Source organism: Pelodiscus sinensis, chromosome 4 (assembly GCF_052426305.1).
Source record: "Pelodiscus sinensis isolate ZL-2025 chromosome 4, ASM5242630v1, whole genome shotgun sequence".
In the NCBI taxonomy this organism is placed as follows: domain Eukaryota; kingdom Metazoa; phylum Chordata; order Testudines; family Trionychidae; genus Pelodiscus; species Pelodiscus sinensis.
Genome location: NC_143055.1, coordinates 122,403,865 through 122,429,177, shown reverse-complemented (window position 1 = coordinate 122,429,177; position 25,313 = coordinate 122,403,865). Strand labels below are relative to the sequence as shown.

The 25,313-nt window shown below is 45.3% G+C and overlaps 1 protein-coding gene across 4 annotated transcripts in view; it reads left to right on the top strand.

The window, feature by feature from the left end:
- Window positions 1-25,313, top strand: part of AFF1 (ALF transcription elongation factor 1) — a 169,297-nt gene that overhangs the window by 11,297 nt on the left and 132,687 nt on the right. For 3 of the 4 annotated variants that reach the window (XM_006115336.5, XM_006115334.5, XM_075929557.2), the window contains exon 2: window positions 5,011-5,073. In XM_006115336.5, coding sequence (XP_006115398.3) covers window positions 5,039-5,073 — 35 coding nt within the window. In that variant the 5' untranslated portion in view covers window positions 5,011-5,038. Of the gene's footprint in view, window positions 1-5,010; window positions 5,074-15,014; window positions 15,501-25,313 lie in introns of those variants that run through there. The other variant, XM_006115335.5, reaches the window with a different exon arrangement.

Sequence of the window (25,313 nt, the reverse complement as noted above, 5' to 3'; positions counted from 1 at the left end):
CATTAGCCATCTTGGCTACAAGGGCACACTATTGACTCATATCCAGCTTCTCATCCACTGTAACCCCCAGGTCTTTTTCTGCAGAACTACTACTTAACTGGTTGGTCCCCAGCTTGTAACTATGCTTGGGATTCTTCCGTCCCAAGTGCAGGACTCTACACTTGTCCTTGTTGAACCTCATCAGATTTCTTGTGGCCCAATCCTCCAATTTGTCTAAGTCACTCTGGACCCTATCTCTGCCCTTAAGCGTATCTACCTCTCCCCCTAGCTTAGTGTCATCTGCCAACTTGCTGAGGGTGCAATCCATCCCCTCATCCAGGTCATTAATAAAGATATTGAACAAAACCGGTCCTAGAACCGAACCTTGGGGCACTCTGCTAGAAACTGACCGCCATCCTGACATCGAGCTGTTAATCACTACCCGCTGGGCCCGGCCTTCTAGCCATCTTTCTATCCATTTTACCGTCCATTTATCCAATCCACATTCCCTTAACTTGCTGGCAAGAATATTGTGGGAGACCATATTAAAAGCCTTGCTAAAGTCAAGGTATATAACATCCACTGACTTTCCCATGTCCACCAAGCCAGGTATATCACATCCACTGACTTCTCTATATCCATCCATTACCTCATCAAATCTCTCGTGCAAAACGAAATGGCAGAAGTATGCTAATATGTCAGATTCATGCTAATGAGGCATATTTTCTGCCAAAAAAACTTGTAGCATAGATGTAGCCTGAGTGTTTTGACTTCCCCTACAGTAATCTTCTATTCTGGGAAGAAAGTCCCAGCTTGCAGTTTCCTGAACAGTCCAGTGTTCCAAAATATCCTTGGCTATGTTTTTAAAAAAAAGTTGTATTCAGTTTGGTTTCCAATAACATTGTCTTTTGGTTTTGAAACCTTAAGCATTGATTTAGCCGTGCCAAAAGAGCACTACCTGTACTCCACATTTTTCTGTTTTATCTCTCTTCTGTAATATTGAAGCAATGAGAAACAATCTCATTCTAGGTTCATCCTATTTTTTGGCTCATCTTGGTTAAATATCTTTCAACATTCTCTCAGTTATGTCAAAAAGTAGAAGGCAAATAAAAAGAAAAAAATATTCTTTGTATATAATCTTATGGTTTCGAAACCAATCTCATGATTTTTGAACATTTGGTGATTGATTGGTTGCCTTCAGTGGTCTCCAACCTTTTTACACCCAAGATCACTTTTTAAGTCTCAGAACAGGCGAAGATCTACGGCCCCGCCCCTTCCTTGAAGCTCCACCCCCTCTATTCTCCTGTCCATCACTTGCTATCCCCAGCCCTTATACACTCTGTTAAACAGTTTATTTTTAAATTATGAAATATATAAAATTAAAATCACATGTTTATAGTTATGAAATAAATGGTCTGTTTTTAATTCATGCTATTTAAATGTCAAATGAAGCATGTACATTTATACATTTTGTTCTTTGCTATTTTGTAAATCTAAAATCAAGTATTGATAATTTATATATTTTTTTTCTTCCAATAACAAAGTCTCAGTGTGACACCTGTGACTGAACAGTATTTGCCAGTGTCTTGAAGTCTGGGTTGTAATCTGAGATTGGTAGTCGTATACGGTCCATCAGATGGGCATCTGTGATCCTGCGCTCAGCCTGGGAAGCTTGCTCCAGCACAGCTGGAGCTAGACGCAGCCTCCCTGGGCTGAGCGCAGGGCAGCCGGGCTGGAGGAAAGAGAAGTGGCTGCCCGGCCAGCTGGCCATGGCGCGCAGCCAGGGTGCACCGAGCTCCACGTGGGCAGGCGCAGAGGAGAAACTGCCGATCAGTTGGAGTGCGGGGCAGACTCTTTCAGCTGAAATCCACAGTCAGCTGCTGGGGTGTTTCAGCCCTCCCAACCTCCCAGGTCCCACCATTCCTCGCAGCTCCTCACCTGTGTTGTTGCTCGGTGAGTAGCTGCTCCTCAAATGAGGAAATCTAATGTAAATGTACTGCGCAAGCACACAGTTCGGAGAGGGCTCAAGAGCTACCTTTAGAGCCCCTGAGATCTACCGGTAGATCACGATCTACTGGTTGGTGACCACGGCCTTAGGTAAAGCACAATTCTATGGAGCACAGCTACTCTTGGATATGATCATTGAAATTAGGAAGGTAACTCAGGCCATGTGTACCCTGGAAAGGTTTGGCGATGAAAGTGTTGTGGACAAGCAAAAGTTGCCAAAATTGAAAACTCGCCAAACCGGTTTTTCTGCTGCCCTTTGTCAGTATATCATGACCACACTGCTAGCTCCCTTATTGACAGAAAAAAGCATCCCACGGTGCCTGGTGACACCTTCAGTCACTAAGCACTGTGGGTACGTGCAACGTAGCACAAGGCATTTTGGGAATGTGAAAAATGTCTGGTCACCTACTTGCTTCCCAGCCCTCTCTGGGCTTCCGACTTACTTTTGTACTGCTTGAATGGCAATCTTTGCTGTGGTCTCCAGCATCTGCTGTGAGAAATCATGGATCCCAAACTTCTCTTCCATGTTGTAATCAATGTGCTTAGGACATAACGCATTGCAGCAGAGCTTCTTATGCACTTTAATAGTAGAAGACGAAGACTCGGATGTGGGCGACAAAGTGAATGATACAGTAGCAAAGTGGCATTGCATTGGGCTTCACATAGCAGCTAAGCAGAGTAGAGCATCACTTTCGGGCTAGGGAAATCAACACTGAATGGTGGAATTGTATTGTTATGCCGGTGTGCGAGGAAGACCAGTGGGTACAGAACTTTCAGACGCATAAAGCAATTTACGTGAAGCTGTGTGCTGAGCTGACCTCTGAATTGTGGGGCAATTGATAGCACACGTTATATTACTACCTCGTCTTGCCTCAGAGTACACCAATCGTAAAGGGTACTTTTCAGTGGTGCTTCAGACGCATATCATGGTGCTTCAGGTGCTTGTGGATCATGGTGGGCGTTTCACAGACATAAATGCTGCCCTAGACCACGATCTCTCTTCCCCTCCCGTTCCCTGCGCCTCCCCCGCATCCTGCTCCCCCGATCCCTGCATCCCTCTGTGCCTCCCATTCCCCGTGCCACCCCTGTACACCCCCACTGTTCTGTGCACCCCTCTGGCTCTGTGCTGTCCCTGCATCCTGCTCACCCTGTGAGTCGGGAGTGAGGGGGGCTGGACAGGGCAGGGAAAAGGCTGCTGTGACCTAGCAGCAGTGAAAGGGGGAGTTCACTTGAAGTGCCTTTGCCTTTATGGAAAAAAACGAATGAATATGCTATTTGCTATTTATAGTGCTAAAATGCTAGGACAAAAATTAAAACAAACAAACAAACAAAAACCTCCATTGCAAAATGCAAATGTGTAAAAGACAACAAAAAGGGGGGAGGGGTGGCCAAAAATGTTTTGCTTGTGGCAGCAAAAAACCTAGAGCTGGCCCTGAGGGAGGGGAAGGGGCTTGTGCTGAGGGGAGGGGAGGGGAGGAGGTCAGGAAAAGAAGAAAGGGGAAGGCACCAAGGGACAGGGGTGTAGAAGAGACAAATCCCAGGGGGCCAAGTGCAGACAATGAGGAAAAGGGCAGGAGAGGAGGTGTCAGTGGGAGTGGGAACAGAGTGATGCTGGGAGAGGAGAGGGTAAGGGCACTGGGGGCTAAAGGGGGGAGGGGGAGGTGCTGGGAGAAGGCTTGAAAGGGGGTGGGCATGAGGAAGACAGGGATGGAGCAAGGCATGTGTAAGGGCACAGGGACATGAGGGGAACGGGGCAGAGGGTAGTGAGGGGGGGTGGGTATCATGGGAAAAGAGGGCAAAGGGGGCAGAGGCAGTGAGGGAAGGGGGAGGCATCATGAGGGTGCAGGTGCCAGAGGATTCTGGGGGTGAAGCAGAAGGGCAGACACCTGCAGGGGAGGGACCAGCACCAGAGGAGAGAGGCAGGGCAGGTGTGTGGAGGGAGGTGTTAGGAGTGGGGATAAGGAAAAGTAACTCACATGATCAGAGTGGGGCTACTGGAGGAGTGGGCACGGGGGGGGAGAAAAGGGCTGGTGGAGGGGGGCAGGTCTCAGAAAGGCTGAGGGCAGTGAGAAGGGCAGGAGTCAGGACAGCAGAGGGTGAGGGGTTGGCGGGCAGCAGGCACCAGGGGAGCTGATGGAGCAAGGGGAGGAGACATGGCAGCAGAGGGAAAAGGTAGAGGTTTATAAGGTATTTATTAATAACTTAATTAGTAATTACTGTTCTTATTCTTATTAGGAATTTATGCCATTTAAAAAAACACTTTTTTGGGGGGGAGGGTGGCGAGTCCCTTTTTTGTCTGGCGAGTAGGGTTTTCCATAATTTGTCAAGCCCTGTTTATATGTCCGGTATTTTCTCAATTTGTTTTCCGGACAGAGAGCTCAAATACTGGACTGTCCGGTTCAAAACCAGACACCTGGTAATCCTACCAAAAAGGGTTTTTGCTGACAAAACTTGGCAGTGTAGACAAGGCCTCAGACTGCCTTGCAGGTTTGAGGGTGGAAAGCTGATCTTGGAGAGAGCTGCTGAAAAATGTAGTGCATGTTTTGGTTTGCTGTTTTGTCTTCACTCATAATTGATAATCAGAGCACATTATTTTTGTAGGAAGAAAGTACTTGCGCTTTTTCTGAATTAGCTTGTTTTCGAAAGCTATATTCTATCTAAGAAGTTGTCTGATGGATCCCATACTGCTGACAATCAAAGCTGAAAGGCAGATATAACCTCACAAATGTAAATTTTTTTTTTCTATATAGAAGTTCTGCTTCACATTAACAAGACACTTTAGGCAGGATGGCACTAGAAAGAGTTCTCTCGAGATTACATACCCAGCTGCCTGTCCTGCATGATAGAACCAACTATGGAGAGCAACAGTTTGGGAGAAAAGTGATCCTAATAATTCATATTATTGCTTAAGCAAACTTTGGTGGCAGGCTGAATAATATTATGTGTGATGGAGGGGGAAATTACGAAGGGGGAAATACTTAGACATTTTTAATTTGTGCATTAATGGCCCCTTTTCTTTTCCAGATGAGCTGATTTACACTGAAGTGTCATAATGGCATCCATGGACATACCGAGCAGCACTAACGGGTAGGAATTAACCCAGTGTAACATTGGGCACACACTCTTGTCTTTTAACTTTTAAACTAATTTTCACATAGTTTTCACTAAGATTTAACCCCTCTCTCTTCATATTTGAGAGTTTTTGTGAGGAGAAAACAGATTTAAAACAAAACAATGTAGCATTCTTTGTCCCAGCAAAAGATTACTGTAATTTTCATCCATATAAGTACAATGTAAAATAAAGAATTTGACACCTACTCCCCCACTGTAACTAGAGTCCGAGTAAGGGCCTTTATTTGGTCTAATACCTCTTGGAGTAGGGCCCTGTCAGAGGCTGCTTATTTTATTAATAGCTGGTTGGTCTTTTGCTGTAGGCGTGTAGCCTCTTGTAGTGTCAACCTCTGTACCAGGATGGCATCTTGTTGGGCTGCTGTGGCCTGCACCAGTGCTTTCACTAAGTCCTCCATTGTGATGAGAGCCTCTAACTCAATTAATTAGGGGAATAAAAAAAAACCACACCGTGGTGTACTTTGGGGGGAACCTGGACACGCCCACTACTCCAGATTCCGGCCCAGGGATGCTAAGGCAGTGGCAACAGGCAGGGTTACTGCCACTCTCAATCTTGCAGCTTTTCCATGGGCCACTTCCCCAAATGATCCCTCCTGGCAACTTCCCTTTGGTACCTGCTCATCAGTCTTCAGCTCATGCCCACATATCTCCTGCACAGGGCACTTTCTGTTTCCTGGCCTTTCCTCTTTTCCTTCCTTGCCTGGGAGGAGCCCTTATTAAATTAGCACCACAGGCTTTAACTGGCTACAGGCTTCTAATCAGCCTGTAGCTCTAGTAATCTGTAATTGACCCCAAGTGCCTGCCTGATTATGCTGCAGTTAGGTCTGGTTTTGTTTTGTTTTGTTTTGTTACTAAAGAAAGAGAGAGCAGTTCACCCAAAATCCAGCATGTCTTCCCTCTATCAGTGTGCAGCTGCTAGCTAATCTGTATCTGTCACAACATGTATTCAGTATATGTATGCAACTCTTAACATGATATCTGTACATATGTTTTACAATGATATTGATATCCGGTGTGACACCTGCTTCTATTTGTGACCACATGACATGCTTGGAAGAACTAGAACGTACACACCAAACTCATGAGAATCCAGTGGATTCCCTCTTCTCCCTTTTGCCAGTTGGCATAAATACATTCTTGAGCAGAAGAAACAAAAGACAGAACTATGTAGCACTTTAAAGACTAACAAGATGGTTCATTAGGTGGTGAGCTTTCGTGGGCCAGACCCACTTCCTCAGATCAATATGTGGAAGAAAATCGGCACAACCATATATACCAAAGTGATACAATCAAAAAAATGAACGCATGTGAAATTGACGAATCAAATTTTAGAACAGAGTGGAGGTGAGGGGGGAAGGTTAGTGTCTGTGAGGTAATGACATAGGGGTGATAATAGGGGAAGTTTCTGTGATGTAATTACATTGGGGTGATAATTGGGGAAGCTATCTTTGTAATTATCTCACCCATTACAAAGATAGCTTCCCCAATTATCACCCCAATGTCATAACCTCACAGAAACTAACCTTCCCCCCTCACTCCCACTCTGTTCTAAAATTTGATTCGTCAATTTCACATGCGTTCATTTTTTTGATTGTATCACTTTGGTATATATGGTTGTGCCGATTTTTCTTCCACATATTGATCTGAGGAAGTGGGTCTGGCCCACGAAAGCTCATCACCTAATGAACCATCTTGTTAGTCTTTAAAGTGCTACATAGTCTGGTGTAGCTGAAACAAAAAACAGGACTAACACAGCTGCATCTCTATCACTATTGAGCAGAAGAAACAGTCTACTCACTTTTGACTTCAGTGTCGGAACAAAGCCTGCCCCATACCTGCAGCTTTGGGCTTCTAACTTGTCGATCCTTCTCAATCATGGGTTAAAGCATGCCTAGCCTAGTGTAGATAGAATCTTTGGAGAACATAGTTCTGAAAAATCTAGCAAGACATTATAGCACAGACTGGGATTTTTTTTTTCTGAATATATACCGAATTTTGTTGTATTTTCATAGGGTTAAAGCACATCTCTGACACAGGCCCCTCCCCTTGCCAAATTTCAAGTCCTAGGTCCAGAGTACTTCACAAAGAAGCCTGGGAACTCCAGTGGCTGGCCTATATGTCCCCTACTTCTTTCCACCCTCTGGGCCAGGTCCAGGGAATGCCAGCAGGAGGTCTGTGCAGTCCCCACCCGCCCCAAGGAGAGTCCTGGAGAACGCTGATGGGAGGCCTGTGCGGCAGGGAATCCTGGTGGGAAGCTTCCACCTCTCCCCCACTGATCACCCCTCCACTCCTAGCTCTGGCCCCACACCAGCCCTCTCTTTCCCCATCCTGAATTGAATTGTCAGACACATAGATAAACATAATTTGTTAAGGGGAAAAATCAGTATGGTTTCTGTAAAGGGAAATCGTGCCTTACAAATTTACTGGAGTTGTTTTGAGGGAATCAACAAGTATGTGGACAAGATGGATACAATGGATATAGTGTACTTAGATTTCCAGAAAACTTTTGATAAGGCCCCTCACCACAGGCTGTTAAGTAAAATAAGTTGTTATGGGATAAGAGGGAAGGTAATTGGTTAAAAGACAAGAAACAAAGAGTAGGAATAAGTGATCAGTTTTCAGAATGGAGAGAGGTAACTAGTGGTATCCCACAGAGATCTGTACTGATATCAGTCCTATTTAACATATTCATAAATGGTCTGGAGAAAGGCATTGAGGTGGCAAAATTTGCAGAAAACACCAAACTGTTCAAGATGGTTAAGAGCAAAGCAGACTGTGAAGAGCTTCAGAAGGATTTCACAAAACTAGGTGACTGGACAACAAAATGGCAGATGAATTTTAATGTTGATAAATGCAAATGCATATTGGAAAAAAATAATTCCAACTACACTTATAAAATGATGGGGACTAAATTAGCAAGTAACACTCGAGAAGGATCTTGGAGTCTTTGTGGGTAGTTCTCTGAAAAGTCCACTCTATGTGCACAGGCAATCAAAAAAGCAAAGAGAATATTAGGAATCATTTTAAAAAAAGGATAGCGAATAAGACAGAGAATATCTTATTGCCTCTGTATAAATCCCTGGTACACCCACATTGTGAATACTGTGTGCAGATATGGTCGCTTGATCTCAAACATGGTATCTTGGCATTGGAAAAGGTTCAGAAAAGGGCAACAAAAATGATTAGGGGTTTGGAACAGGTCCCATATGAAGAGAGGTTGAAAAGACTTGGACTTTTCAGTTTAAAAAAGAGTGGACTTCAAAGTAAGAATAAGAGATCCTCCGGAAAAGGGCTTTATTCCGGAGGATCGGGTCAGTCTAGATGCTTTTTTCCGGCTTTTCCCCAAGCCAGAAAAAAGCGGCGGACATCTTTATTTAAATCCCGCGGGGGATATTTAAATCCCCCGCAGATTTCCCTATTCCGAAGTTTAAAATTAGCATGCCCCTTTCGAAAAAGGGGCCAGTGTAGACATAGCCTTAGCGTTAGTGTTAGTTAGTATTGTTCAGTAATTGTTTCTTAGTAAGTTGTATTGTTCTAGTTAGTTTAAAAAAAAAATTTTCCTGTTCCCATTTTTTAGGGGTTTTTTGAGGTTTTTAACGGTGCCTGTTCTGCAGGCTCTCTATCCCAGACGATCACACTCAGTGCAGTTGGTACCTGGGACAGGCACATTTAATAAGTAAGTGTGAGCACTGCAAACAGCTTGTAGGGGGTACCCAGAAGACCATGGAATTCTAGCCAAAACTTCTGCTCCTGGAGAACACATTGGGTCCAGCCTCCGATCCTCAGCACACCTCTAACACCGTCATCGGCGACAACTGAATTGGTGGTGTGAAGACAGCTCCCTCCAAGGACTTTTCTTCTATGTACCACCTCAGGAAGTGAGCCCACTCATCTAGGGTGATTTCCCTCTCAAGAAAATGAGCATTAGCTCAGAAAACGCCCCAAGCACTGGCAGCACTCAAGGTACCGGAAAAGGAGGCACCAGGACTATCTGGTATCGAGACATCCCGAGCAGCCCAAGGACCCCTTGGGGGCCAGCTCTAAGGCACCTGGTAAGGTAAATGCAAAGTCGATGCTGTCGACACCAACTCAGACCTCAGTGGTACTGACGAAGCTGAGCCATTTACAATGAGCAAAGAGTTCTGAGGCACCTTCCTGCCAGGCACTCTGCTTTTTGGCACAAACGGTACCGCGACAACATCTCGTTTCAGTCTTTCAGCCACACCAGTGAGATCTGCACTGCCACTTTCAACTGACGAGGATGAGGAGTCTTCTGTGGGCACCCACTCTCCAATTACCACAATGCAGCAACCCCCACAATGGCAGCAACTGCAGTGGTTGCCCTCACCAATACCCATTCCCTTGAATTGGCCATACTAGAACTTATGGGCCATGTATAGGGCACAACAACAACAAAAGTCCACACCAAAGTCTATCCCTTTCTACGGATTGCATGCTCCCTCTGTGCAGTCGCTGAGCCACTCTGTGATGAGGAGGAAGACCTTGACATAATGGAGGAAGACATCACTACCAACTCTTATCCAACTACCTACATTTCTTCTTTGCTAGATGACACCATTATGCCTCCACCTTGTACTTCAGGGAATGATTTAAAATTATTTCAAGAGTTCTACAAGAGGCTGGCAGCCTCTTTGGACATCTCTCTGGTCAGCCTGCCGGAGACACAACACAAGCTGACTGACATTTTCCATGCCTCCCCCGCAGCGATGCTGGCTCTCCCCATGAACCCAGCCCTTGTGGACCTAGTCAAGGCAATATGGTACGCTCCAGCCACCATTCCCCCGGTTTCCAAAAGATCAGATAAAAAGCACTCTGTTGCTCCGCAAGGTGCTGACGTTTTGTTCTCTCATCCCTTCTTTAGGTCATTGAGGCAGTGAACCAGAGGGACAAGCAGAATGCAGCCTGTACCGCTTCCTATGACAGGGACTGGAAATGCCTTGATTTGTTTGGGGGAAAAGCATATTCTTCATCCACGCTCCACTTCCGTATAGTGAACTGTGCTGTTCTCTTAGGACGTGTCCAGACTCAGGGGTTTTTTCGCGAAAAGTAGCCTTTTCCCAAAAAAACTTCCCCTGCGTCCAGACTCAAGTCGCGTTCTTTCGAAATTATTTCAAAAACGCGGCTTTTCTTTCGATGGCGGTAAACCTCAATTTACGAGGAAGAACGCCTTCTTTCGAAAGTTCCTCTTTCGAAGGAAGGCGTTCTTCAATGTAAAGAGGCCGTCTTCGAAAGAGAGCATCCAGACTCGCTGGGTGCTCTCTTTCGAAAAAGCGGATTTCTCTTTCGAAAGATCCGCCTGCAGTCTAGACGCGATCTTTCGAAAGAGGCTCTTTCGAAAGAAGCCTGCAGTCTAGACATAGCCATAGAAAAGTACACTCACAACATTTTTCATCTAATGTCAGCATTTATTGAGAATCTGCCATATAGTAAGAGAGAACAGTACAGAACTAATATAAATGAAAGAGCTCTCCTCTCCTCCTGCTCTGCCCTACAGGCCGCCTTGGATTCTGCTGAGATGGTGGCCCATTTGATCTCCACAGCTGTGATGATGATGTGTCTTAGTTGTACCTGTCCGAGTTCCCTGGGGAGGTGCAGTTGTCCATTAAGGACCTGTCCTTTGAGGGGTCAAAGTTATTGGCAGAGTCCACAGATACATCACTCCATGCTTTCAGGGATTCTCATTCTACCCTGAAGACCCTCGGCATTCATGTCCCTGAAACCAGAAGGAAACAGGAAAAATTCTTCACACAGACACACAAGACTACCCATTCAACCAGCTCCAGAGGCAGTATGAGAGCAGGTGCAGGCAGTGGTAGACAAGGTGCAGATAAAATGCGGACCAGCCTTTGATGTCTCAACCCTTAACACCGAGACGAAACATTTTGAATGCCTGGTCAAGGGTACAATGGCCCTGATTTCTCCAAGGCATCTAGACATTGCAGCAGCATTCAACAAGCATCTAGCACCCTCTTAGCCAGTCTGAAAATCCATCAGGACAGGTAAATGGGCATTAGAGATTGTTCAAACTGGTTATTACCTCCCCTCTATATCAGAGGTGGGGGGGAGGGGAAGAGGCAAGAGCTGTTGGGGGAGCCGATTTAGAAGCCGGATCCCTCCACCACCAGCTCTGTACTGCCACTTGCCCCTCCCCCTGGCCACAAAGCAGTCTCTGTCTGCAGTGGCCCAGGCTTGCCACAGACAGAGCCTGATCCGCAGCAGCAGCCCTGTCTAGCTCCCTGTAGACAAGGGCAGCTGCTGTAGACCAGCTTCTGTATCAGAGGCAGCAGCATGAGGCAGCAGGCAGATGGTCTGCACGTGGAGCTAGTTTTTAAACTAGCTCTTCTGGTGGACTGGCTCTTGCCTGCCACTCCACACTGCTATCTCTGATACAGGGAGCAGCACAAGGTGGCAGGGGAACTACCCAGGAGTGAGGCCAGGAGTGCACTGGCTGCCGGCCCTGCCTCCGGGGACTATTTAATAGTCGTGTAAATACAACTATTCAGCTATATGATATCTAACATCCCTACTGGGCATCTGGCCCTGGATGCCCAGACCCCTCCCCCCAGCAAACCCCATTTCCCCTGCATCTGGACCCTACCAAGTCTTTCCCCCTTGCACCCAGCCCACCCACCCCTCTGCATCCGGATGCCTTATGCTGAACCCCAGTCAACTTCATATGTACCTTCCCTTGCAAATTACCATTACCCTGCACTTGGAACCCCCAATGAGTTTCTGTGCATCCAGATTGCCCCATGCAGAGCCCTCTCATCCCACACCTAGATCTCCCCACTTGTCTTTCCGTATTTGGATCTTACTGGACAGTTGAGGGCTAATTTCTTACAATTGTTAACTTTCTTCTTTTCAGCTGTGGGTAATTTCCTGCAATATCTCTGGGAGATCTTTCAGCATTGTTTATGTATTGTTGTGGGCCAAGACTGGTATGAAATTCCATGGGAGAGGGTAACCATTGGTCCCCCAAAACTAAGACCCCTATGGAGTGAATAGGCAAATACATTGTGGTTGTATTGCGACAGAGAAGTACCGCTACGTGGGGAGGCTGGTTCAAACTGCATTTTGCAGAGACTGAGACACAAAGAGAGAATTTTTGGTTAAATAGCCTGAGTTTAAACTGACTCAGAGCTTTCTTTTTGGTCCAACAAACCATCAGGAGCTTCTGTTCAAGGAGGAGGCCCAACCCCTAGGGAAGGTTTGTAAGAATCATAATCCAGAGGGGTAGCCATGTTAGTCAGTTTCAACAAAACCAGCAAGGAGTCCAGTAGCACTTTAAAGACTAACAAATTTATTAGGGCATTAGGACATTTCATGAATTACTGGTCACTTCTTCAGATGCAGAAGAGAAAAGGAAAGAAAAAGGAAGGGTTTCAGAGATAGCAGTGTGACACCAGTAAGTAGCAGTAATGTCACTCTCCCATCTCTGAATCCCTTCCTTTTTCATTTTTTTTCTCTTCAGTGTCTGAAGTGCCTTGTAGCTCACAAAAGATTATGACCTAATGCTCTAATAAATTTGTTAGTCTTTAGACACTTTGTTTCTACCGGAACCCAGGATTGGAAGTGGGATGATTTCTGTTGCAAGCTTTTTATCATGTGTGCAGATTCTTTATTCTTTTTAATACATTGCCTCTGTAATTTATTCGCCCTAAACATAAATGAACTTGCTTACAAAGAGCTGTGTGGTAGTTTATAACTGCGGGCTATTTCCCTGATTAAAGCCTTCAGAGAAAAAGTAAAGTGTAGACACTGTTCTATTAGATAGACTGAGGGTGTGTCTAGACTACAGAGTTTTGTCGACAAAAGTGGACTTTTGTCGACAAAACTATACCTGCCTCTACACTACCGCTGAGTTCTGTCGACATAATGTTGACAGAACTTAGCAGTTTTGTTGATGCTGGTAAACCTCATTTTACGAGGTATAACGCCTTCTGTCGACAGAGTTCTGTCGACAGAAGGTGTTATTGCATCTAGGGTTGTGTCTAGCCTACAGGGTTTTGTCGACAAAGCAGCTTGCTTTATCGACAGAACTGAATGTAGTCTAGACGCTCTTTGTCGACAGAAGCTTTGTCGACAGTATCTGTCGACAAAACTTCTGTCGACAAAACCCTGTTGTCTAGACATACCCTGAGTTGTGAACAAGGAACTGTACAGTCTGGAAGAATTCTCATCATTTGGGGGTGAGGTATAGATCATTGCTTAAGAGTTGGGAGCCTAAGTAGGTGCCTTTGGGGGACTTTGAGGGGAGAAGGTACAGCTGCTGTAGTCCTGACCTGTGACAAGCTGTTTTAGCTATAGTTACTTATTTCATGTAAAGACTGCAATACTTGGCCCAACTGACTACTGATAGTAACACACAGACAAAATCACTATGGCTGTCAATTTTTAATGTCCAGCATAGACTTTGTTAAAGTGTTTCAGGTTGGGTACCTAGAAACAGGTCTGCAGGTGGGCGGGCAAAGGGGGGCAACTACTCCAGGGCCTGGTGATTCAAAAGGGCCTTGTGGTGCTTCTGGCTGCTGCTACTCTGTAAGTGGCCAGAACCCCAGGCCTTTTAATTGATGCCAGGGGCCCAGTGAGGCTGTCAGCCCCACTGCCCAGAAATCACAGCTCACTTTTTAATGTTTAGGCCCTTATCTGTTTATAATAAAAGCTATATAATCTAGTTCCTCCTTACATGTAAACGTCTCATAATAAAAAAGAACGGTGTGCTTTTTAAAAACTCAACTTTCTAAAAGTTCTTTCTGATCTTTGGTTAGGAATGTAAAATATTTCTGCCTGAAAGTTTTCTATGCAACTGAGAATGGGGTAGAATGGGGACTATTAAGTGTCCTTCAACAATAGCTATTGCTGTCATTTCTACTAGATGTTTTAAGTTATCCATTTCAAATCGTCCTATTTTAAATATTTGTATAGTAAATGTTGAATTTTCTGTTTTTCTAAGATGCTGTATAAATAAACATTTCCCAATAGCAGCCCAGTCTTTCAGAGCACTCTTTTTGTTATGTAATATTGGACATATAAGGCCTATAGTTTTGCTGTGTTAGGGCAGGGTGTTTGTATATGCACACTGTGCTGTAAGGGTCTTAAATATATTTTGACTGCTGGATTATGTGTATTAATTATTGGTTGAAGGGAGTTACTGGAGTACACTATTTCTATAATTGTTTTAAAACATGCCAAGAAGCACCTAGAGCAAAGGGCGGGTGTAACTTTTTTTGCTGAATGACTTGATGAATCAGTCACAATCCAGCATTGTGATCTGTGCAGCATTGAGGCCCAAAATAAAAATCTATATTCTTGTCTTTAATATTTTTTTCTCTTTAATATTAATATTATTCTGGGATCCCATTTATGCACAATTTATATTATGTATCCATAATACATACTTGAACTTATATTATGTATCTATTTTAATCACTTAAATTAACAGTGTCTCTATTTCTGAACTGGTTATGGTTTTGCTTTAAAAAGCTGACATTTGTGAACAATATCATGCTCAGAATGAAATCCTTTTTTTCTTGTTGTCTTTTGAAAAACTGAAATGGCAGTGAGGAATTCATGCTATACTGTACCTTTTACTCCTTGTGCTGTTCAGTAAATTGCATGAAACACACTAATTGCATATAGTGCGAGCAGCAGGGAAGCCTGTATTCTAGCTGTTGAGTTTGTATGTCATGTGAGCTCTGGCACAGAGCCATTTATGAGCATGCAGGTGGAGTCTCTGGCAGAGAAAACAAATGTGTATTTCATCTGTGATAGGCTAGTGACCTGGGCTTGTTCTCTTCTTATCCAATCCTCCAGTTTTCTTGCCTTGACAGAATAACATGTCCTTTTAAGGAGGTGGATTGTACCATGGGAACTTTATTGAAAAGGGGTAGGTCTGGGTTATTGGGCATCTGTTACTAAAGCTGGAAAAAAGACTTGTTTTATGAATAAGAGCAACAGTTTACATTGATTTGTTCCAGTAATGCTGATGAACTTTTTATTAAGTGTTAAACTTCAAAACTGGAATTGCTGAATGAGGAGAGCTGAAAATTCAGGAGCTGATAAAACTCCCTGTAGATTTGGAGTGCATCCAGCCAAAGGAGGCCCTTAATGCCCGGATGTCTGTCAAAATTAGTGTAATCCAATACTGAACTAGGGAGATTTAGCTCAGGAACCTCTGTCTTTGGGGGTAGAAGCTCAGTGACATTTTAGAGTGAGCAAATTTACAGAAACTAGGAAACAGAGCGGAAGTATCAGCAAATGGCAAATAAGTTTTTGGCTGGGGGTTAGGGAAGGAAGTTGGGGAAAGGGACTCATGGACAGAAAAGATTTGCTATTATATACTTCACTATGGCTGCCCAGTCAAGGTAAGAAATTAAAGTAACTTTTACCACTGTAAGGATGTTTTATAACCTCAATTTGTTTTATTTAGTTGCATCCTCTGTTATTTATAGCTTGTTAGTTTAAAAAATAGATTATGGCAAACAGTAGCTTGGTGACAGTCCTGCATAGTGTGACTTTAAATGCTGTATCTTTTCTGGATAAACTTGTGAATGGAAATGTTTATGAAATACCGACATACATAGAGCTAATAACTTCTTATCAGACCTCTTCTTATCAAAGCAGCACGTTAATTAATTTATTCTTCTAAAACTCATTATTTCCTCCTCTGTGCACTGCCCTCTTTCTTTTTACACTGTATGTTGCCAGACGTAAAAAAAAACCAAAAAACCCAAAAAAACCAACAACACTTTTATGTTCACTTATAATTAAGGCGAGAGCCTTAGACCTGTAAAAAGATGATTGAGATGTATTACAGTTGTATGTGGTTTCTCTCCTTGATTAGAAAATTATCACAATAAAATGGAAGCAGGCTTTTTGTATGTGAATCTGCTGAGTATGCAAAGGATGGGAATGTGCTGTGAAAAAGGGGAGTGTGTGTAAAGGGGAGAGTGTGAAAAAGAAAAATTAACTCCTAATTGCTGTCAATGCATGCCATTGAAAGAAACCCTTTCAGACCTTCTCAGCCTTGGGAAGGAACACTTTTTTCCAAGCATTTAAAAAAAAAAAAAACACAATAGTTCCCAAAGCTCCCATTTTAAATGTTGTGGTTAGGAGAAAAAGAAGTGCTATTAACAGCAGATTTTTTGTGTTTTGGATGCTGCTTTTTCTTAGCAGGCCAAAATCATTTTATTAGGAAACCTCACAACTCCATGTATCATCTTTGGCTTCAAATAGTTAAACTGCAGTGATAGGCATAATAGAAATACCTAAGTGAGAAACTTTTACAGTGGGATAGTCCAGTTCAGTCATCCCATGTCCACTCAAATGGTGGTATATTTAAGGTTACCATATTTTCTGAACCAAAAATACCAAGATATTAGCCATGCCCCTGACCCCTTAGGCCCTGCCTGCTTGCCATAGGAAGTCCCACCCTGGGGGTAGTACTTTCAGGTCAAGACGGACATGTAACTGGAAGTAAAGGGTGTCATGTGACCCCTCTAAGAGCTCCTCCCACCATCCTCTACCAATAGGGATGGGCTTGGGAATTATAGGTATCTACCACATAACTATACTGCAATTGCATTAACCCAGGCCCCAGACCTAGTGTCTCAGAACACTGCAGCACTAGGGGTCCAACCTTGATTCAAGATGAGATCCAGGATCCAAGACCTATTACTTTTAAACTGCTGGTTTTCAGACTACCTCCCCTCATGGGCCAGCTCCCTCATGGGCCAGCTCCCACCTGCCAGCTGCTGCCTCTGATACAGTGGCTGCTGGCCCTGCCCCTGGGGATTATAGAATAGTTGACTAGCTGATAAAATTTCATGAGGTTACTCGACTATTCAATTAATTGATATTTAACATCCCTATTGGGGGCCACTGACCCACAGAAAAACTAGCTTTGGACCACACAAGTGAGATGCACAAAAAGTCCAAAAAACCCAAGCCTTCACTGATCTGGTCCCCAACTGAGACACCTCCCAGCCCAATGGGATGAGGGGAAGGGACAGGGAGGACTAAGTTCAGGGCTTCGTATAGGCCAGACTTATTTTTGGGGGTTCTGGCATTAGATGATTTTATGCTCCCCCTTAGGCTCTGGGGTGAGGATAAAAGAAAGGTTCAGTGTGTGGGACAGGGCTGCCAGCGAGTGGGATAGGTATGGGGTGCAGAAGGGGGAGGGTTTGCAAGGTCTGGGTGGGAGGTAGGGTGCAGAGGCAGTCTGGGGGCAAGTGTCTGGCCAGGAGGTACAGAAGCAAGGGAGGATTCGGGGTTTTGGAGGGAGGAAAAGTGTAGGGTGTGGGGGTCTGGGCATGGGGGGGGTGCTTACCTGGCTTTGCACCCCCTTGCAGCAGGGAAAGTCTCTGGACAGCACACTCCTGTTCCCCTTATGGGGTGTGAATCAGGGGGAGTTCACCCTGCCACGTAATGGGGATCCCGCAGCACTAAGTCCCACTTCTTGCTGGGGAGTGGTGGTGAAGAAACCCTGACCTTCCCTGCCAGACCAGGCTCGCTGCCATTCCCCCAGAGGCATGGGGAGGTGTGGGGGGAGAGAGTGTGGCAGTGTACAGGGGTAATGAGCCTGAGAACACCCAGAGGCGAGGGGGGGAGAGGAGGGCAGCGCCCAGCTGGGCTCTGCGTGGCAGGGCTGAGGTGGCAGCTCAAAAGCGCCGATGTCTGGGAGTGGCTTTCCAGCACCTTTTACTTCAAATCTGGGCACACCCCACATACAGCAGTGGTGGCTGCTGTAACAAGAACAGACTGCTGCCTGCATGTGTGGAGGAGATAGTGGCACAGCCAGACCAGGACCCCATGTGATAGAGACGGTTCTGCAGAGGAAGGGAGGTAGGGAGGGGACTGCGGGTGGTGGAGTTGCTGGAAACGGTACACCACCAGAAGCCCACCCCTGCCGGCAACGCTCCAGTGGAGCTGCTTGAGTGCTTTGCGGAGGAGCTGGAGGGGAGGAAGCTATTGTTGCTATGCTGCTCTGTGAGCAAAAACAGTGATCGGACTTGGTCACTTCCTTCCCCAAGCCAGTGACCCCATCAAGTAGTGGAATGTCCGGTGGGGCTTTCCAGGACATTTCACTACTTGATGGGGCACCGGGACAGAGTATTTAAAATCGGCACAGTGTTGGATTTTCTGGGATGTATGGTTTGATACTGGCAACATTTCTGACTGCCCCTCTTCAGTACCCCAATTTGAGACCAGGACTAAGTTTACACTGTCATTTACAGGGCTGTAGCTTTCTAGTAAGCGGTGTGAAAAAACACAGTGCCTCTCTCTGAGGCAGCAAGGTGGGGAGCAAGAGCTAGTGCAGCGGGGAGCCGGCTTCAAAGCTGGTTCCTCCCAGTGCCGTCTCTGTGGGAGATAAGGGGTAGCAGATCTGGGCATGAGCCAGGAACCAGCTGATTCCCAGCTCATGCCTAGAACTAGATGCACCTTTGCTTTTTAAATGTATTAAAAGCTGACAGACTCTTAATACACTTAAAAGGCTAAAGCGCAGCAGGGGGACACAGCACAAGCCAGGACAGCTGATTCCCGGCTCGCACAGGGTCCCCCTGCTGTGCACAAGCCTTTTAAAATGCAGAGCCGTGGCAGAGTTAACTCTCTGGCAGGAGCTAACTAATCCACAAACTACTCGATTAGTTGACGAAACAAAATGTAGTATCCCCGATGCTGGGGCAGTGACCTGTGGGGAGCCAGCAGAGGACTGAAGGGAGAAGGGGTCTCTGAGAGCCAGAGGGCAGTGGTGGGGGGAAAGAGTGGTGCAGGGGGCCCTGGCCCTGGCCCCAAGACCAGCTGCCCCACAATCACCACGTGGCCCAGGAGCATCTGGGCAGCAGTCACAGCTCCGGCTCTTGGGAATGTCTGTAGTTGGCCCCTGGAGCAGAGGCACATCAGGTCTGGCCCAGCCCTCAGAGCAGCACCTGGCAGTGGCTCCGGCCCCAGCAGCAGCCAAGCAGCCACCATGCAGACCTGGGGAAGAGCTGGAGCTGGGATCAGGGCCACATTGTGGCTGCCTAGCTGCTCCTGGGATGGGGCCAATGGCCAGCAGCTGGAGCCAGGGCAATGGTGCCATAGGAGCAGCTGCACTGCAGCCCTGGCCTCCACTCTGGCAGCTGCCACATAGTCTGCCAGGGCTGAAGATGGAGCCAGGGCCAGCCCTGGCCTACAGGGCAGCCACCCTCCATGCAGCCCGGCCTTGGGAGTAGCTGGGAAGCCACCATATGGGCCTGACCATCCTCATCAAGCCCACCTTCACCAGCAGCAGCTTACCTTCCACGTGCCAGATAAGTGAATGCATGGCTCTACTGAGGAGGTGACTGGGTTAAAGTTCTTTGTATGTGCCTGTGTACCCTAGAGCACGGGTGGGCAAAAGGGCTTCTGCAGGTTGCATCCGGCCTGCCAAGCAAGTTGATCCGGCCTGTGGATGCCCTGCAACTCCCATTACCCCCAGGCCAATCAGGGCCTGGGGGCAGTGCACAAATTCTCCTCCTGCCCTGCGAGGGAGGCAGCGCTTCTAAGCACCGCACGCTCCTTGCAGGACAGGAGCAGGATGGACTTAGTCTATTGCAATTCTTAAAATACAGGTCATGATATGATTAATCTTTTGTCTATGGAAAAAAAAATTCCCACCCTCCTACCTAGAATTACATTTAAGCATAGTTTAATAAAGCAAAGGGTATATAAAATCAAGTTCAGACAACAAATCTTTGTCAGTCTCCATGAGTTTGGCAACATCCTTGTTTCTTTAAAAAAATTAAAAAAACAATATTGATCATATGAAATAGATACTGGTAAGTCTACCACAGTGCTGTGGGCTATACAAGTACCTACATATGCAATGTTATCAGAAATAGGTTTCAGAAAGCTTCTGAGGACATGTAGCTTAGACATTTCTTGCAAAAATGCTGAGGTGGTAGTGTAGGTACCTGTGATGCCTCAGAAGTTAGAGCACTCACTTGAAAAGTGATGGAGCTGGGGTCAATTCCCTTCTCTACTTGATGGGAAGAAAGGTGGAAGATGCCTTTTCAAATCCTACCACAATAGTGTCCCACACACTGAGCTATAGGATATTCTGATACAGGTCTCTTTCAACCTCTCTTTTCAAGGCTGCAAGAGTCCCTGTGCAATAAGTTATAACTTCAAACTTAAAGGGTCATGTCCTGCAAAGACTTAAGTTTATCCACTTTAAATAGTCCCATACACATACCAAAATCTTTGCTGAATCAGGGACATAACTTGTAGGCAGCTTGAAAGTGTGTGTGTGAGAGTGTGTTGGGCAGGGAGGGGAGTTATTACGGAAAAGGGGAATGCAGCCATGACCTCTTCACCAATTTCCAGCTTTTCTCATATCTTTGAACATGGCTCTCAGATATTCCAGCAGGCCTCAGTCTGTAAAGAAATATTTGTGCCTAATTTAAGCATATGAATAATCCATTCTATTATACAATGGAACTATTCACCTGGTTAAAGTCACACAATTGCCTATGTCTTTTTGAAATCAAAACCTCAGTAAGTAAACAGTAGATGAGATTATGACTTAATGAGCAAAAAATTAAATTGAAAATTGGCTCTTAAACCCCAAAGCATGGGAATCAATTTAATTTTTCTTAATGAAGTGAAAAGAGTGACTTATGCTCAAGCTAATTAAATAACATGAATAAAGTAACCCACTGTAGTTGTTAGTTAAATCTCTCTAATTATATCCCTTTTTTATAGTCTTTACATTTATGGGCTTAATTTATATATTGGAAATGTATTTTTTTTCCCCTGCTCAGCATGGATTGCTTTACTTATGTTGCTGTGTATTTCACAGGCAGAATCTTATTTCTGTGATTTCTAAAAAATTATTCAAATATTTGATAATTGGGGGAAAAAAGCCTTCTCAGTTTCCATTTGATAGCCTCTTACTTGGATTTTTGTTTTATGTAGTGCTCACTATTTTGGGTAAATTTCTAGAGAATTTAACACAATGGATATTGTAATTGGTTAGGAGGTCAAGTACTGGCACTCTGTCTTATAACATGTTAAACCATGGGCTGTATTAACTTTATATTTCAGGTGAATATTTAACCTGTATTGAGTTCTGCGTATGCAGCATACATTATTGCTAGTGCCTCAGGGCAGATATCCAGACCTGTCCTTAGTATTTCATTCTAGAAAATATTGTTCCACTGACCTCAGTGTGTCAATGGGGCACATATCCTGGACAAAATCTGCTTGGAGGCTGGGTTTCTCCACACCAACTTGCCCACTCACATCCCAGGCAGAGCCCCTCAACAACTGTCCAGAGTCAGTCCCCCACAACCCATGTGGAGAGAGACTGAAGCCAAGTGAACAGCAAACCCACCATAACTCGAAGTCTTGCTCCCCCCCTTTCTGACTTGGCACAACTCCACCCACAGCCACCTACACGCTGCAAGCTGACTTTTGCAGGACTGGCACCACTTAAATCCAGCTCAGGCTAGGAGGCAGTAAGGAGGGGACAGGCCAGCTGGCAGCATACACACAGACAGGCTTACTTCCCCTCCTGTGCTCACATGCGGAAACTCACCTGGATGCACGAAGCAGCTGGCATTGCTGTTTGCTTGGTATTGCTGCCCTTCTGCCCCACACATCTCTAGGGGACTGTGAGGGGAGAATGAGGAGTACCCACAAGTCTCCCTGCATCCAGATCACTTTCTTTGCCTGGGCTCCATAAAGACAGGGCAGGGGAGCAGCAGTTCGTGATGTCTCACAGCAGAGCACAAATGGAGAAGGTGATGTGGATGCAGTGAGCCCTGATTGTGTGTTGGGGAACAAGGCAGAAGAGTGTGTGTGTACTGGGGGAAGGATGGGTCAGGGTACCCTGTATCTCTGTGGGGCCCAGGCTGAAGGGACTTTTCCAAAGCAAGGCTTACTCGAGATGCTCCTGCTCAGCACAGTCCAGGACCCCCATGTTCTCTGGCCAATGCATTCAAATAATGGTGGGGCCAGGGCGGGTGCACAGGGCAGAGGGGGAGATGCATACACAGCACTCTCCCACCAGTGCTGCCCCAGATCCGACTGAAGCACGAGAGCACAAATGGAGATGGGGATTATGCAATGAGAGAGCCCAGATCCCAGGTATCCCTGGCATGCAACAGCCAGAAACCCTAGGGCAGGGGTGGGCACAAGGGCCTCTACGGGCAGGATCTGGCCTGTGGAGCCCTCCCGCTCCGCTGCCTCCAGGCCAGTCAGAGCCTAGAGATGGGGGAGCGAGAGACTTTGCATAAGAAGTTTCCTCCCGCTCTGCCCCCACCCTGCAAGGAGTATTCCGCACACTCCTGGCGGGGCAGGAGGGACTTTGTGCGCTTCCCCTGTCTTCCAAGTCCTGATTGGCCTGGGGGTGTGGAGGAGCGTGCAAAATCTCTTCCCACACTGCAAGGGGCTCGGACCTTAAAGTCAACTGCCAGCTGCTGTTCAGGTGGTGGCTGACTCTGAGCCTGGTGCTCCCTTGCTGGGCAAGGGCAGGGAGAGAGAGACTTCCTGTGTTCCCCTTCCCCCAGGCCCTGATTGACCTGGGGGGGAGAGGTGGAGTGTGCAAAGTCTCCTCCCACATAAAGGGCACAGCTGGCAGTTCTCTCTGGGGGGAGGGGGGCTGGGGACACTTTGTATGCTCTCCCACCCCCAGACCAATCAGGGTCTGTGGGTGGGGAAGCACAGACGTGTCCTGGTCCCACCCTTTTCCACCTGAGGCCCCTCCCCTTTCGGTGGCCTGGTCAAAAATTATTGCCTACCTCTACTGTAGGGCCTGCGGCCGAGCCTTCCCCTGCTTCACACCACCAACTGAGCTTCTGATTGGAGGAGGTGGGCCAGAGCAGAGCTCCAGAGGCTGAGGACTCCGCAACACGGTGCTCCCCTCACTGGCAGGAGCTCTCAGCAGGTGGGGGATAGAGCAGCCTCTACTAAGAACAGCCTAAGAACAGCCCTGCTGGAAGCAATGCTGTACATATGGGGAGCTGAAAGTGCAGGGGTCTGCCTGACTGATATATATTGTAGGATCCGGATCTTAATATCTTTCATGATTTCTATTGTCAATTCCTGTCTTCCAGGAATTTGAACTGGGTAATAATACTTTTCATTGGGCTAAATTTTTCTAAAATCCTTTTTAAAAAAAAATAAATAAAAGCAAAAGTAAAAAAAGCAATGTGATTTTTTTTATTTGCTATTTTTATATGGAGCACCTAAATAAAAGAGGATTAGAGAGAAATGCTTTCCCCTCATTTCTGTTTTATTGATTTTATTTTATTTCATTTCTTTCACTTTGGCCTTTTTCAGCACTCAGATTTGTTTTACAAGTTTCTTTAAGTTGGTCAATTTCCAAATTGTTCGGTCTCTCACTCAAAAACTGGGTAGATCAAAAGTGTTTTAGTCGGGAAAGTGGCAGGGGTACACTTGTATAATGTATAGTTTCTATTCTGTTTTTCATCTTAGTTTTGTATACCTGAGATGAAAAAATCGCATTTTTAATAGTGAAGATGAATGCTTGATTGATTTCAATTTCAAGTTGATATTACCAATTTTTAAAACGGCTTCTTGAAAACTAGATCTATAATTCCCTATCCTCCTCCCTTAGGCCAACAAAGATACAATAATCTGTATTTACCTGAGTGTAACAGCTCTAAGGATTGCTATTTATGCCAAGTGAATGATTTGTTTTAAAAATCAGGGATTTGGAGCAATCAAATTTTTGAATTGCTCCGCACCAGCTCCACTCCGGGTACCAATAGTGACTGCTCCAGCTCTGCTCCGACTCCGCGCTCCAACTCAAATTAATTTTTAACCAAATAAAAAAGTGTATACTGTATTTTTGAAAAAACATTATTTTTATTCAGCGTTTTAAAACAATTTAAATGTCATCAACAGTGATACAAACTAGAATCATTCATAATTCAATCTGTAAAAAATATTGCAGCATTCAAGTCATCTTTCATAGCCTGCCGCAGATTAACTTTAAAGCCAAAATTAACTTTAAAATTAACTTTAAAATAAAATAGAGTTGTTGGCATGCTCAAAGCAATTCTACAGGCAGCCTGTGAATGCGGTGTGGGTAGCTGTGAATGGCCTCAAGAACAGAGTTAACTTTTAGCCTACCAATAGTCTCCATTGCCTCACAATCTTCCCGAAAGCTACTCTCGAGTAATGCTTCATTACAACTATGAATCGCAGAAACTCGCCGGCGTCTTTATTGTTTATCTAATAATTCCTTTTCGAAGTCGTCATCTTCTGAAGAATTGGTGCTTAAATTATCTCCATTTCCCTGTGATGGTTGAAGACGTCTCAGGGATGGACGCTCGAACAAGTTCAGAGTGGAGATGGAAGTTTGAGAACAGCCTGCTATTTCTGAAGGATGTGAACTTTCCAAAACCGAAAATTTGATTGTTGATGACTCCTTTTGTTGTATTTTGTTTTCTTCAACCTCTTTCACAGACTTCAAATGTAGCAATAGATTTTGTTTTTCAAGTCGTCGAGCAATATCAAGGAACCCTGCCTTTGCCTTTGGCATTTCCCTTGAGGTAAGAAGAATCCGATACCGTGGGTCAACATAAACTCCATGAAGGAAATGAATATTGTCAAAAAGCTTCTCTTCGTGTTTCTGCATGGAGGATAGAATTCCTTCTGCAATTTGTCCACTATTTTCTTGCAAGAATTTTGACAGTTTTCAACATTCCTTCATTCATTACAACATTCATTAAAACTCCTGCGGTTACATGACAGCTTGAAGATTCATGGTTTGGTTTGGCTTTGCCAAGAGGTCTCGCAGGTTCTTCACTTTGTCCCATTCAGCCTTTGTTAACTTGAGTTCTTTTGTTCCAGTAGCAGCTACTTGTTCACAGTAAGATTAAAAAATGAGAAGCTGATCAATCATCACAAATGTTGAACCCCAGCGAGTCACAGTATCCAATGATTGACTTACCCCATGTAGATCAAGCTGAACACTTCGAATATTTGGGGATCATAGTTCGACAACGACTTGTCAAATTATTGCCAGATATTTCTTCACATGTTCTATGGTCAGTCCATCCCAGATTGCCAACTGAAGAATGTGAATACCACACCTCATCATTTGGACTTTTGAGTCGTCCTCATGAAGCCATGTTTGAAGTCTGAGGCTAGGGTCACTAACCTATTGCGCAGCAGCATCCATGTTG